General features: G+C 54.3%; 1 protein-coding gene and 1 non-coding gene across 2 annotated transcripts in view; one reads left to right on the forward strand and one right to left on the reverse strand.

Annotated features, from left to right (window-relative positions):
* The first annotated feature begins 2,026 nt into the window (after window positions 1–2,026).
* The window catches only part of ELL (elongation factor for RNA polymerase II), an 82,626-nt gene continuing 69,268 nt past the window's right edge, over window positions 2,027–15,384 (forward strand). The window contains exon 1 of the mRNA XM_007195460.2: window positions 2,027–2,199. Within this exon, the coding sequence (XP_007195522.2) occupies window positions 2,065–2,199 (135 nt within the window). The 5' untranslated portion in view covers window positions 2,027–2,064. The remainder of the gene's footprint in view (window positions 2,200–15,384) is intronic.
* Window positions 15,028–15,100, reverse strand: TRNAG-CCC (transfer RNA glycine (anticodon CCC)). The gene has a single exon. It is a non-coding gene; the product is annotated as a tRNA-Gly (tRNA).

Genomic DNA, 15,384 nt, shown 5'->3' on the forward strand with positions numbered 1-15,384 from the left:
TTCCTGAGCACCTACTCTGCGCTAGGCCCTGTGCTGGGGTTGTTCAATGAGGAAATACAGAAAGGGACCCAGGTACCAGAGGCAGGATGAAGGGTAATCAGGAGGGCTCTGGATCAGAAAGATCCAAGTTCAAAGTTCCAAGCGGCCCATTCACTGGTAGGGTGAATACCGTAACATGCTGCCTAACCCTTTTGAGCCTCAGTTTCTCCATTTGTAAATGGAGATATTAATGACAGGTATGGAAAAAGGTTTCACAGAATCTAGCATTGCCTTTAGGGTCAGCAGTTCATGATCGGGGGTAAAGAGATGGTAGTGCCAGCCTGGCACTGGTGGGCAGAACTAATGAGACCACCTGGGTAGAGACGTACACCTTCACCTTCCTCTCTTGCCTCAAAATATTCATTCTATGACCACCGTAAATTAGATTCAAGCGAGAAGGAAAACGACTCAGGAACTTTTTGCAGGTCAGAAGACCCAGGAGCCCAGGAGGAGCTTTCCTGGGCAAGCCAGAGCTGGTCTTCCGCTTTAGTTTCCCCATATGTAAAACAAGAAATTGATAAAATGGCGCAGTTCCTGTGAAAAGCAGTTTGGCAGTTTTTCAGAAGGTTAAACATAGAATTACCATATGATTTAGCAATTTCATTCCCAGGTATAGACCCAAGAGAAGGGAAAACATCTGTCCACACAAAACCATGTACATGAATGTTCACAGCAGCACTATTCATAATAGTGAAAAAGTGGAAACAACCCGCATGTCCATCAATGGATGAATGGATAAACAAAATGTGGTTTATCCACACAATGGAATATTATTCAGTCATAAAAAGGGATGAAGCATTGATACAGGTAACAGCATGGACTAACCTTGAAGCCATCATGCTGAGTGAAAGAAGCCAGTCACAGGAGGTCACATATTGTATGATTCCATTAATATGAAATGTCCAGAAAAAGCAAATTCATAGATAGAGAAAGTAGCTTAGTGGTTGCTAGGGGCTAGGGAGGGGGGTGAGGAATAACCTGCTTAGTGGGTATGGGGTTTCCTTTAGGGGTGATGAAAATGTTCTGGAACTAGATAGTGGTAGTGACTGCACAGCAGTGTGAAAGTACTAAATGCCACAGTATTGTACACTTTAAATGGGTTAATTTTATATGTGAAACGTTTTTTTTTAATAGGAGAACTGGACAACCACCATCTCTCAGGGCCCGTGGGGATGTAGGATTTTATTCTATTAAAAGGCTACTCTTGGGACTTCCATGGTGGTCCAGTGGGTAAGACTCCGTGCTCCCAATGCAGGGGGCCCGGGTTCGATCCCTGATGGGGGAACTAGATCCCACACGCATGCCGCAACTAAGACCCGGCGCAGCCTAAATAAATAAATAAATATTAAAAAAAGAAAAAGTCTAGTCTTATTGCGAGCAAAGTTTACCAGCCCCCACAATTCCCCAACAACCTTAGGGAAGCCCCACCAGCCCAACCCATCGTCCAACGCGCGCTCGATTTGTATAGTCACGCCCACCCAGCCTGCTGCTGGTTCCGCCCGCCCCCCACGTGCTTTGCGCCGGCCTGGCCCCCTCCGCGCCCTCGTTGGGGCTCTCAACAGAAGCCAAAGGCGGAAGACTTGGAGAGACCGCGTAAGTAATACATCAGCGGCTGGTGGGGCGGGGCTTCGACGGGCCTGGCTGTCAGCGTCATGAATAATACACATTGAGGCGGGGCCTGAAGGTGGGCGCGTGTCGGGGCGGAGTCCGGGCACGAAAGTGGACACCTCTAGAGTCTTGAGAGGTGGGGCCATCCGCGCCTTATGAATATGCAGGAAGTCGGGGCGGTGACTGTGGGCCTCACTAGGCCCGCAGGGTGGCGTGGCCAGCCGCGTCTCACGAATAATGCAGCACGTCGGCGGCGGTTGCGGCGGCGATTGTGGTTCGCGTTGGATCCAGAGGGGGCGTGGCCAGTCGCGTCTCATGAATAATGCAGCACGTCAGCGGGCGGCGGGGTGGGGCGTGGCCGGCCCGCCTCCGGCCCTGGAGCCGGGAAGGGGGAGGCGGGGGAGCGATGGTCGCAAGATGGCGGCGCTGAAGGAGGCTCGGAGCTACGGGCTGTCGTGCGGGCGAGTGAGCGACGGCAGCAAGGTGTCCGTATTCCACGTGAAGCTCACCGACAGTGCCCTGAGGGCCTTCGAGAGCTACCGCGCCAGCCAGGTGAGCGGCACGGGGCTTGGCGCGGCCGTCGGGGACGTCGGGGCGCAGGTCGGCCTCGCGCGCCCCTCTCCGTGGCGTCCTTGCCTGGGGGCTCGGGGTCCGGCGTCTGAGGTGCTGCTCGCGGGTTCCTGGGCCGGTGGGGCGCGGGGTGGGCGCCTGTTCGGCTCGGAGCGCGGGGAGCCTCGGCGCGGGGAGACGACCCTGGCGGGCGGCCCAGGGCGGCCGAGGGGCCCGAACTCGCGCGCCTGGTCCGGGGGACGTCTGTGTCGGCACCTGGAGGCGTTCGGGGCCTTTCCCGACTTACCAGGCACCTGGGCAGGAACTGGTTTTTTCACCTGACCAGGGGAGGGGGTGGAGGCAGCGCCGTCCGAGCACGGGAGGTGGGGGTTTGGGACTTCTTAGTCTGGCTCCTTGCAGGGTGGCTGGTAGGGATGGCTGACTGCACTCCTGGGGAGCAGCTTTTCCGTCTAGGACGCTGGCAGGGTGGGTCAGTGGGGCACCGCTGTCGGGGCATCTGTGGGTCCTGTTCCGTTTGTTTGCGGAGGTTGTGTCTACACTTGGGGGCTGTCTTTGATGCTTTCCATTGAGGCCCCTGGAGTTGGGTTCACCCTTGGTTCTTGTGAAGGGGAGTTTGGGCAGAACCTGACAGCTTGTCCCCAGCTCCCTAGGTGAACCTGAATCACTGGACACCTTTAGAAAGTGGGAGTGTTTTGGGGGGGGGATTGCTGGCATGGTGCCTCTCCCAAGCTGGGAGCCTGTTGTGGGCACCTGGGAAGGAGCTCTGGCCACTGCACCTGGCTGCTGACTCTCAAACTTCTCAGGGGCTGATTTGGGCCCATCTCGGGAAGTTCGAGGCGTTTCAGTTTTGCCACCTGGCCCGGGGGGTTGGGGAGAGGCGTCTTTGTACCTTCTTTCAGGCCTGACTTCGGGGCACATCTGGGGCCGTGGTCAGAAACTGCTTCTTCCCATTTCTGTTTGTGTCATGGCGCCCTCCTCCTGTGTTGGGACAGAAGTTGCAGGTGCCCAGTGGTCAGGTCCTGAGGGGAAGTGGTTTGGGAGCCCTTTTCTTCCTTTCCTGGAAAGTGGGGGCTTCATAGTCAGTGGCTCTAGGGGGAGGGGTCTGGCGTCAGGTTCAGGGAGGCCCTGCCGTGTGCGTGTGTGTGCGCGTGTGTACTGGGGATGGGGGGGCCTCGGGCGGGTGAGGAGAGAGACTAACTAGGAAGGAATGTGGCTTTCTTCCTGCCCTGGACTTGTTCGGCACCATTAGCTAAGCTGGGAATTTCTTCCCCTGTTTTGTTCCCAGTGCCCACCCTTCCCGCTCTTCTTCCCACTTTTTTGGACAATTTCCTTCCTGTCCTCGTGTCTCAGTTTCCCCTTCATAGAACCGGGATTTCATCTTTCTGGAAGAGTGAGATCTCACCTTGTCAAAAGGGATTCCCCAAGGTGAGGCTGGGGTGCCACTGCAGGTGAGGAGGAGGGGGCACGGTGGCCAGCTTGAACCTCCCTTCCTTGAGGAATTCCAGCCGGGAGTCTTTTTCCCTGGGCAATTCTGACTTGTTCCCCTGGAAGGCAGGCTTTCCTAGAAACAGCTGGGGGAGAGCTTATGCGTCATGTAAATAAGGTGAGCTTGGTACCTGGTCACTGTGAGTTCGGAGCCCCGCCTTCCCTGCCATGCTGCCCTCCCTTGATCTAGTCGTCCGGAAGGCCCGCCTGTGCGTCCACCTCATGCTGTCACGCTGCTATTTTTAATTTAGGGTGTTGGTTACATCCCCTAAGCTGGATCTTCCTCCTGTGAGGGTGAAGGTATAACTGTAGACTCAAGTTCGTCCCACGGAGAGCCCAGCTGTGTATGTCTGTGTTGATCAGCCAGAAGGGGCTCCCTCGAAGAGCTTCTCCTTCTCAAGCTACTCGTGTTAACTTGGCTGGCTGGGCTAAATTTTGGGGGTGACTCAAACTTTCATTTTTCTCAGAGGCTGACTTGTGATTTAAGTTACTTGGCAGTTTTGTATTTAATCTTATCCAGTGGGCAATGTAGGGGACCGAAATAAAATCAGGGCAGCTTGGGCACACTCAGTGTTCTTGGATGGTAGGCATGGGGACGGTGACTTGAAGAACTTGTTGTGTGACTAGTGAAGTGTATTGGTTATTAACAAAACTTCATATGTTTGACTGTTGGTAGCGTCTAGAGTTTTCTGTTCTCTAGCGCTGTGGTTATATGGTTTGCCAGTGGCAACTTGTGGGGAGGGTTTTTACTTTTACTTTTTACAGTTGCCCCTTGAACAACACAGGTTTGAACTGCCCGGGTCCACTTGTATGTGGATTTTTTTTCGCTGAACACATACTACAGTACTAGGGGACCCACGGTTGGTTGAATCTGCAGATTCAGCATTCAGGATATGGAGGGCCGACTGTAAAGTTTATAAGGGATTTTTGACTGCTCGGGGATTGGTGCCCCTAACCCCCGTGTTGTTCAAGGGGCAACTGTAATTGCAGAGAGGTTTTTACAGACTCAGATGTGGCAGGGGACTGGAGAGGAGCATCCTTCAAAACTTTCTCTGTGGCTCCTGGGAGCCTAGCTGTTGGAGTAGCCGGAGAAGTCCCTGACAGCTTCCCTCTCCAGAGAGGTCTGGAGTCTGAGCTGCCTTTGTACAGACCTAGTGACCAGCCTGGAACATGGTGGAAGGTAAAGATGTAGTCATATGTGCAGCTGCCACCGTCCAGACTTGGTCTTCACGCAGTCTTGAGTGCATCCCAAGGCACTCCCATGGATCTCCCTTTTCACTGTGATGGGTTACTTCCGGGAGAGAAGAGAGGAGAAGCATAAACACAACCCATCTTTCCAAGACAGCATCATGCGCCTGTTCAGAGAAGTGTCCCTGACAGTGATTCTACGGAAGTGACCTTCCCTGGGGGACCTCCCTCGACCACCTGAGTATTTCATCGTCGGATTTGGTGGGCTCTGTTACCGAGTGATCCTCCCCTCTCCCAGATTAAAAGGTCTTTGATGAAGAGTAGCATGTTGTTGTTCAGCAAAAATAGAGGGCCCAGGGAGGGGCCCAAGCAACCTGGGAATTGGAGCCTATCTGGGTTTGAATCTCTGAATCTCAGCTCTACCTGCATGAGGCCTTGGGTCAGTGCCTGACCCCTCCCAGTCCAGCCCCTCCTCCTCAGAGCTATGAGGATCCCAGTGGCTGCTCTGGATCCTTCTTCTCTTTAGGATTATGAGTGTCCCAGTACCTGAGCCCTCTCAGCTCCTAATCCTTCCTCTCTCAGGGTTGTGGGTGTCCCAGTGCCCAACCCTCTCTGAGCTCTGGATTCTTCTCTCAGGGCTCTGAGGGTCCCAGTACCTGACCCCTCCCAGCTCCAGATCCTTCTCTCCAGACTCTGAGGGTCCCAGGCCCTGCCCTCTCTGAGCTCTGGCTCCTTCTCTCAGGGCTGTCGGGATTCCTTCGGCACATGTGCGGCTCTCAGTGCAGCCCTGACCCCTCCCAGGTTCTCAGCACTTGGTGTCGGTACCCAGGGCTGGTTCCCACCTGGAGGTTTGAGCAGAGACTATGGGAGAGCCTGGGCTCCTACATTTTCCCAAATCTGATTGAGTGCCTGGTCTGTACAGGGACACTGCCCAGGGGCTGGACATTTATAAGTGACCAAATGGGTCCCCAGTCTCTCGAGCTGGTATTCTAGAGGCAGGAGACAGATGATGAACAGGGTGGCACAGAAATCAGCATGAAGAGCTTGTCAGCAGTCATTGTCAGGAAGGAAATAAAATGGGGCGATGTGAAAGGGCGCTGCCTAGCAGATGCCAGAGCTGGGGTCTGCTGGGCGAGGGGTCCCCTGGGGGGAAGGGGTATGGGTTCCAGGCATGGCACATGCATAGGCCTTGAGACATGAGGGGCTGGGGAGGGGTGTTTGGGCAGGGGGCAAGGCCCAGGTAAAGACGTGGAGGCAGCTGCAGGGCTGTCTCCTGGGACGGGCTTAGGAAGAGGAGGTCTGCAACAAATACTCTGTGACTGTTCTGGACCCACGCTAGGGGCTGCTTGCCTGCTGCTAAGGGGCTAGCTGCGTGGGTGTCAGCCTGGCCACCGGTGGCAGGAGGAACCTTAATTTAGCCTCTACTCCCCTCCCACTGTGAGGCCCCAGGAGGTGGGTTCGTCTCTCCTTCCTGGGGGGCCGCCCCACTCGGCCCTAGCTAGGTCGCTTCTTGCCAGCCCTGTCTGTTTTTCACGTGAGCTGTCTTTATTTTTTTAATGTTTTTGGCTGCGTTGGGTCTTCGTTGCTGCACACAGGCTTTCTCTAGTTGCGGCGAGCAGGACCTACTCTTCGTTGCGGTGCACGGGCTTCTCATTGCAGTGACTTCTCTTGTTGCCGAGCACGGTGTCTAGAGCGCAGGCTCAGTACTTGTGGCGCACGGGCTTAGTTGCTCCGCGGCATGTGGGATCTTCCCGGGCAAGGGCTCGAACCCGTGTTCCCTGCATTGGCAGGCGGATTCTTAACCACTGTGCCACCAGGGAAGTCCCCGAGCTGTCTTCAGGAATAGCCAAATTCGCTGCCCCTCCTGGCCTCTGGCCAGGCCCCTGTAAGCCCTTTGTCCAGGCACGTGTCATCTTCTTGACAGTCTTGGCAGGAAGGCTAGCTTATTGTTCCCACTGTTCATTAGGGGCAGTTGAGGCTCTGAGGGGCAGCGTTGACTGCCTGAGGTCACGCTGACTGTCCTCACTGGCCCAGGCTGCCTCTCCGGTTGGGCTGGAGTTTGAGCCACACCTATGAAAGGGAGTCCCACTGTGGTCTCAAGTCCTCATGACATGCCAGCATCCCAGGGTCCCGGGAGCATTGGTGACATGAGTGGCCATGCAAATTCCTGAAGTTGCCAGCTTTGACTGTACCGTGCCCTCTCCCCTGAGAAAGCCTGCAGGTGATAACCAGTGCCTGTGGATTGTGCCCTGCATGCCAGCGCTGGCCTGAGCTGTACATGTTACTTCATCTTGTTCCCTGGCTGTCAGCCCTGTGGTGGGGAGGGGTTCTTATTTCTCAGGTGAGGAAACAGGTAAAGTCTCTGGGAGGCCGAGTCACCAGAAGGAGTCTCCCAGCTGGGATGGGGCTGAGAACTGGGCATCTGGCTGGAATGCAGTGTGTGTGGCCTTGAGCTTTGCCTCCTCTGAAGGGTGGTGGCCGAGTGGACTGGGCTGGCCCATTGGTGTCAGGAGCATGACGTAGGGGTTCGGTTTGCCTGTGTGTTTCAAGGTGGGCACTCAGTAGGTCTGGGTGGGGTGAGTCCCTCCCAGAGGCGCGTGTCTCATAGGTACTGAGGGAAAGCAAGCAACCTGGGGTAGGGAGTAAGTGCTGGTCATTTCTGCAGATGGCCTATGAGGCTGTGTGAGGGGCCAAGCCCCGCATCTGCCACTGTGACCCTTGACTAGGCTTCCGGCAGCCATTCACCATGGTGACTGTGTGTAAACAGCCGGTGGCTCTCGGAAACCCACCCTCTGTTGACTCATCGGCAAGGCCAGAGTTCATCACCCTTGAAGTAGTTTTGACATCACACCCGGATTGTGACATCTCTGGGGAGTCCTTGAAAAACAGGACTGTTTCTCCTGTTCCGTGCATCTCTCGTCCCGGAGCAGACCGTGGTTTTGGGAAATCTGCTTCTTCATGGCAACAGCCCTGCTCAACATGCCTGGCTGGAAATCCATCCTGTGCCTTTGGGTTTTGCCCCCCCTGGGTCCTTCACTTGTAGGGCCTTGCTCCCTTGCTCTCTGCCTTTATGACTTTCTCCTTGGTCTGTGACTCGCATGGCCTGAAGTTGTCTGAGATCTCATCTCTAGCGATACGTGGCCACTCTGCAGTCACCCAGAGACCACAGGGATGCTTTCTGGAACAATCCCTGCAAACATCCTCTGATCTGCAGTGCAGTAAGTGACACAGACAGCCACCATGTGCAGTTTTATCACTTTGCTTTTTAATAAAGAAGCTGGTGTCCAAGTGAACCATTCAGAGGGAGACCTCCTGTTCCCACACTAAGTGGCTGCACTGGAGTCTGATGCTAATTATATCCTCCTAGCTGGGTCCCTCCCTGGCCACGTTGAGATGCGGCTCCTGGCTGAGTCACCAGGTCCAAGGGGTGCGTTGGTGACTCGCCACAACCCCTCCAGAGGGGAGGGGGCCTCGCATGTCTGTGAAGTTTGTGGGGTCACCGAACTCCTGTTTAAAAGCGACACATGTCAAAAGTTTCTTTCTTTTTCCCACTAAAGCTATAGAGTTCAGTGAAGAACACTAGCAATTCCCTGTTCCAGGGGCTGTTGTTGGCACCTCAGCACCTTCCTCTGTCTTGCATCCAGAGGAAATGGACATCACAGTGGTGTTCTCATATAATCTTAGGTCTTGATTCTTTTTTTTTTTTTTTTTTTTTTTTAAATTAATTTATTTTTATATTTTTATTCTTGGCTGTGTTGGGTCTTCGTTTCTGTGCGAGGGCTTTCTCTAGTTACGGCAAGCGGGGGCCACTCTTCATCACGGTGCGCGGGCCTCTCACTATCGCGGCCTCTCTTGCTGCGGAGCACAGGCTCCAGACGCGCAGGCTCAGTAACTGTGGCTCGCGGGCCTAGTTGCTCCGCGGCATGTGGGATCTTCCCAGACCAGGGCTCGAACCCGTGTCCCCTGCATTGGCAGGCAGATTCTCAACCACTGCACCACCAGGGAAGTCCTTGATTCTTTTTTATTGCAGTGCTAAACTTTGTTTTTTAGTGGCTTTAGTCCTAGTCTGCTGTCCGGTACTGAGGGCTGTGCAGAGATGCTGAATTGCAGTGAGAGGCACCCCTGGTGTACCTGTGCATTTGCGAGTGGAGCTGGAGGTTGCAGGTGCTGAACGGTACAACTGTTGTATGTTGAAATCGAGGCCCAGGAGGGATATGGTCTGGTTTGTGGTGTTGGGTGCTCAGGGAGGTCAGGCCTAGAGGTGGGGAGGCTGGGGGTGGAGACTTTGATGGCCTGAGCTGGGGTCCACTGGGGTTCGGCAAGGGGACAGATGTAGAAGTATTTGGGCTGCCACCTGTACCTGGTTGGGGGAGGTGGACATTTCTAACCTTTCCTGATTCTGGCCATAGGACGGAAGTGTCTTTGCACACTCGGCTTATTGTCATGCCTGAGCTGGGTTTGTGAGAGTCGGGTCATGCAGGGCTTGATGAGACGCTAATGGTCACCTCTGGAGTGACTCTTGGCTGGAGGAAAGGCGACTGTGGCTGATCAGAGAGCTGCTGCAGGTCTGTGGTGGGTGAACAACATCAGCATCATCGTCATTGATGTGGGGTGAGGTGGAAGACGTGCGTGTGCAGCCGTGGTGATGCTCCTTCAGGGCCCGTGTCTTTCTGGGTTGCTGCCTTTGTCTCAGGGTGTGGATGTCATGAGTTTCTTGCCAGTGTCCTAACCAGTGCAATTTGAAGGTGGTTTAGAACGGATGTGGCGGCTGTGGAAGCCAGCAGCCTTTCTTCTTCTGGTTCTTGGATTGTGTTCGTTGCTCAGGGGCAGTTGGATAGCAGGTTTCCTTTATTGTGCTGGCATTGACCAATTTCTGGACAGTGGGTGTTCTGGACACTGGGGGAGCCAAGGCTGGGCCTGGACGTAGGGGCTGCACCCTGAGACAGCATTTGGGTGTCAGTGTCAGCCCAAGTCAGCCTCATGGGCAGGCGAGCAGGTGGGCTACGCCGTCCAAGTGCAGATAACGTTGTGTCGAGGGCCCAAGGCTTGCTTAGCACTTCCCAGGGTTCCCAGGCACACTCCATAACAGGAGGTCCTGGAGAAGTTCAGCCCGCCTTGGAGTGCTCTGCTTTCAAGAAATTAATGAGCCGCCTATGATCAGGGGCTGTGGTTAATGCTCCACATCATTGCTCCATCATCAGTGTTCTCCTGGTAGACCTTCAGAAAGGGAGACTGAGGCTTGGCACAGGACACCTTTCCCGAGTACGTGCCCTTCCACCTACCCCGGTTCCTAACCCAGGCGTACTGGGAGGGTGTCAGCTCCTCACTGTTTGCCTTGCTGCCCCTGTGTCTGTCTTAGATTCTAAGGGAGGGTGTCCTAACAAGGGAGTGCCTTCCTCAAAAGATGCTACACGTTGGGGTCAGGTAGCCTGGCTCCAGCCAGGTCCTGCTGACAGCCTGGGGGCCCCGGGCTGCTGGCTCTCTCCCAAGCCTCAGTTTCCTGGGTTGAAGCAACACCTGCAGTTGTAGTGGCCTCCCAGGTCAGATGGGCGAAATGTATGGATGCTGACCACTCCTGCCCCCGTGTGTGTGTGCATGTGCGGGCATACTCTACAGATGATCTGAGAAAGTGAAGCCCTTCAGAGTTTAAAATATCCATTTCTTTACCTCTACTGTCAAGGATTTTTTTGTAAAATAAAGAATGGCTAGATTAAATGGATTTCCCCAGTCTTTTTTAGCTACTTTCCTGCCTGGAAGTCCACCACACTGTGTCGGAGGGAGCTGGGCCCTCTCATGCATCCCCCTTCTTGATCCCTCGAGTGGCCTCAGTGGGCAGTGCTGGTGGAGCAGGCAGTGAGCAGAGGCCAGATGGAGCTGAGGAGGGACAGGAGGTCGTGGCCGGGTTTCTGGAGACGTGTCCGGCTGGGCCTGGGGATGACTGCTGAGCCCGCTGGGTTGGTGGCCGCTGCCGGCAGAGTGTGAGGAATCAGCCCCAGAGCCCAGGGTGTGGTGGCTCCACCTTTGCCTTCAGGTTGTGCTCAAGCTTGTGAGTGTTGGGGAGTCACACAAGGGCAGTCTTGAGGGGCCAAACCTTCTCTCCATTCGAGAATGCTGTTCCCTAGGTATGTGAGGAGGGGTTCCTGGCCCTTCCATCATCCAGCTTGGCTGAGTGTGGCCCTGGCAAAGGTGTGCAAAAGCCGAGTAACGAGGGGCCATCCCGTCCGCCCCTTCCCTTTCCTGGGCCCCTCGGCTTCTTTTTGGACAGGAGTGGCAGGACACGGGCATGAGAGGCCTGAGGAGTCCCTGGCCTACCTCTCTCCCCATCTGGATGTGTGCCTGTGGCCTTCGTGTCCTGTTTATTAGACTGACTGACTTGGTCTCACGCTGCAGTCCCCACATCCCTATGGGGGAGGCCAGCCGAGGGCATGGTGATGATGGCTGCCAGGTGGGAGAAATGTAGCGGCGATGGGGAGGGAGGTGCCCTCGGGAAGCAGGGCAAGTGAAACCATCCGGGAAAGGCCTAGAATGTCAGCGTGAGATCTGAGAGAGCGGCTGAAGGAGGGAGGCTGGGGGGAGGCTGGGAGGGTGGAGCAGCCAGAGGAAGTTGGGGGTAAGGGGTGCCTGAGCCGGAAGTTGGGGTTAATTTCATCATCCAGGGAAGCCCTGAGTGAGTAGCTGTGGCTCCTCTGCTTTGTGTGGGTGTAGACGGCTGCAGCCCCTTCCTGGGGGCTCCCTGTGGAAGGCTCGACCCCATGGCTGATTTCACTCTCTGCATGAACATTTTCCCTTGGGGGCTTCCTCCTGTGACAGGCAGGACTGGGGGCAGGGTTGTGGTCAGGGAGGCCTTGGGAGTGCTAAGACCAGCCAACCCCAGTCTTTACCTGGGATCTCTCAGAGCCTTTTTACAAAAAATTTTTTATTATTGTTATTTTTTATCTTTTTTTTTTTTTTTAAGAGTGAAACCATATATAGCTGAGACCACTCCTATTTATTTATAGCTGTGTTGGGTCTTCATTGTTGTGCACGGGCTTTCTCTAGTTGTGTGGAGCGGGGGCTACTCTTCGTTGCAGTGTATGGGCTTCTCATTGCAGTGTCTTCTCTTGTGGAGCACGGGCTCTAGGCGTGTGGGCTTCCGTAGTTGTGGCACACGGGCTCAGTAGTTGTGGCTTGTGGGCTCTAGAGCACAGGCTCAGTAGTTGTGGCCCACGAGCTTAGTTGCTCCGCGGCACGTGGGATCTTCCCGGACCAGGGATCAAACCCGTGTCCCCTGCATTGGCAGGCGGATTCTTAACCACTGCGCCACTAGGGAAGTGCTGTTATTTTTTATCTTTAATTGTAAAATTCACATAACATACATTTGCCATCTTAACCATTGTTAAGTGCACAGTTCAGTGGCATCAAGTACATTCACATTGCTGTGCAGCCATCACCACCATCCATCTCCAGAACTTGTTCATCTTCCCAAACTGAAACTCTGTCCCCATTAAACACTAACTGCCCATTCCCCTCCCCCAGCCTCTGGCAACCGCAATTCTGTTTTCCGTCTCTATGAATTTGATGGCTCTAGGGACCTCTTAAAAGTGGAATCATACAGTATTTGTCCTTTTGTGATTGGCTTATTTCACTTAGCATAATGACCTCAGGGTTTGTCCATGGTGTAGTATGTGTCAGTATTTTCTTCCTTTTTAGGGCTGAATAACATTCCATCGTTTTGATCTACCACTTTTTGCTTATCCATTCATCTGTCATTGGCCATTTGGGTTGTTTCCACCTCTTGACTGCTGTGAATGATGCTGCTATGAACATAGGTGAACAGTTATCTGAGTCCCAGCTTGCAGTTCTTCTGGATATACACCCAGAAGTGGGATTGCTGGATCATATGGATCATATTCTATGTTTAACTTCTTTTTTTTTTTAATAAATTATTTACTTATTTATTTTTGGCTGCTTTGGGTCTTCGTTGCTGTGCGCAGGCTTTCTCTAGTTGCGGCCAGCTGGGGCTACTGTTCGTTGCAGTGCGCGGGCTTCTCGTTGCAGTGGCTTCTCTTGTTGCCAAGCACAGGCTCTAGGTGCACGGGCTTCAGTAGTTGTGATGCCAGGGCTCAGTAGTTGTGGCGCACGGGCTTAGTTGGTCTGTGGCATGTGGGATCTTCCCGGACCAGGGCTCCAACCCATGTCCCCTGCATTGGCAGGCGGATTCTTAACCACTGTGCCACCAGGGAAGTCCTATGTTTAAATTCTCGAGGAACTTCCATACTGTTTTCCATAGCGGCTGCACCATTTTGCATTCCCACCAACAGTGCACAAGGGTTCCAGTTTCTCGACATCCTCACCAACACTTGTTATTTTCTTCTTTTTTGATAGTAACCATCCTGACGGGTGAGAAGTGATCTTGGAGCCTTTAAAATGTACTAAGATGCTTGTGACTCTCTGGTGAGAGTTAAGGTCTGAAGGGCGTCTGGCACTTGTTGGACCATTGATAGGCTCAGGAGTTCCCTGTGAAGGTGACAGAGAGCCTGACCCCAGCAGAACGGAGGCATGTTGGCACCCACACTTGAGGTGGGCTTGGGCTGGCTTCAGGTCCTGCCTGAGGGAAGATTTTGAGAGGGTCACCTGGGAGCAGATACAGGAAGGGCAGGGAGAGCAGGTGTGGCCCCACCCTGAATGAGAAGCTGTGGTCCAGTGGAGATGACAGTGACAAGGGGAGGATAACAGTGATGAGTTGAGATAGCAGTGATGGTGTAGGAGCCTGGGCCCAGCCAAGACCCGCGTCTCTAAGTTGGGAGAGTTAGTACATACCTTGGGTGGTCTGGAGAACCTGTTGAGGGGGGCAAGCAGTGGGGGCTGAGGGCCAGGGAAAAGTGGGAGTGTGTGTGACATGGGGTCAGCTCAGGTAGCTCAGCTCTCTGCCACCCTCACCACTTCCTGCCCTTCCAAAGGCAAGCCTTCTGTGCTCCCCACTCCCCCTAAAACCAAACAGAGGCCCTGAGGTCATGTGACAGGGAGGGGCTGGGCTCGGGCACCTGAGGCTGCTGGGCCCTACCCTGGTCATGAGCTCCGATTGTGCAGAATCTACCCAACTTTTGTGAGTTTAGCAGTTTGTGTCCCATGTTGAATCACAAGGGGACTGTTTCGAAAAATGGGCTTTCTTCCAGGTGGGAAGCGGCCTGGAGACCCCAAGGGTCAGGCACTGCTCTATGTGGGTCACTGGGCAGGTGAAGGCTGAGCCTCAGCCTTCAAGACCACCAGTACCGTTGAGCCCGCTCCTGCCCTTGACCTGGCCTCAGGGCCTGTGTGAAGGTGCATGAGGGGGAGGAGGAGCAGTGTTTTTTTCTGGACCCTGTGGGCAAATGCAGCCCACTTGCCCTCGGGGGGGACTCCAGCAGGTGGGCTCCCTGTCCAGTCCTGCTTCTGCCTCCCCTCCTCTTGCATGGTGTGTGTGCATGTGTGCGCGCACACAGCGCGCACCCTGGCCCCCATGCTTTTGGTTCCCTCTATCCAGGGGAGGCTGATCGGAGAGGGCCCGAGGGCCCTGGTTGGGGTGACCACCCTGTTATGCTGCCCTGGGCTCAGGGTGACCTTGCCTTCTCTTACTAACCTGAAGAGAGTAAGTGGGCCGGGAGGTTCCTTTTTCCTTTTAAAGTTTTATTTATTTATGTATTTATGTATTTATTTAGGCTGCACCAGGTCTTAGTTGCAGCATGTTTTCGTTGCGGCATGCAGGATCTTTTCTTTTTTTTTTTTTTTTTTGGCTGTGTTGGGTCATCGTTACTGTGCGCGGGCTTTCTCCAATTGCGGTGAGCGGGGGCTACTCTTCGTTGAGGTGCTCAGGCTTCTCATTACGGTGGTTTCTCTTGTTGCGGAACACGGGCTCTAGGCGCGCAGGCTTCAGTAGTTGTGGCACATGGGCTCAGTAGTTGTGGCTCATAGGCTCTAGAGTGAAGGCTCAGTAGTTGTGGTGCATGGGCTTAGTTGCTCCGTGGCATGTGGGATCTTCCCGGACCAGGGCTCAAACCCGTGTCTCCTGCATTGGCAGGCGGATTCTTAACCACTGCGCCACCAGGGAAGCCCATGCAGGATCTTTTTTGTTTTTAGTTGTGGCGGGCGGGCTTCTTAGTTGTGGCATGTGGGATCTAGTTCCCTGACCAGGGATCGAACCTGGGTCCCCTGCATTGGGAGTGCAGAGTCTTACCCACTGGACCACCAGGGAAGTCCCCTTCTTTTTTTTTTTTTTTTTACATGGTGACTTTTTGGGGAAATTCAGCTTCCTGCTGTGGACCTTGTGGTTCTCCCCACATCTGGAGGGAGTGATTTAACGGTCCCAGTGCAACACTTCCAACAAGGGGAAAACCCACTGAATTGAGTCAGGACAGCCTAGCTCACAGGGGCTAGAGTGGGGGCAAGCTCAGCTTGGCCTCGCCCTTGATGGTGGGTCCCTCCCTGCCACATTCTCAAGGTCCTGACGGTGAGCCAGTGCCACATCGCCCTTCTGAC

The sequence above is a fragment of the Balaenoptera acutorostrata genome, chromosome 2, assembly GCF_949987535.1.
Source record: "Balaenoptera acutorostrata chromosome 2, mBalAcu1.1, whole genome shotgun sequence".
NCBI classification, from domain to species: domain Eukaryota; kingdom Metazoa; phylum Chordata; class Mammalia; order Artiodactyla; family Balaenopteridae; genus Balaenoptera; species Balaenoptera acutorostrata.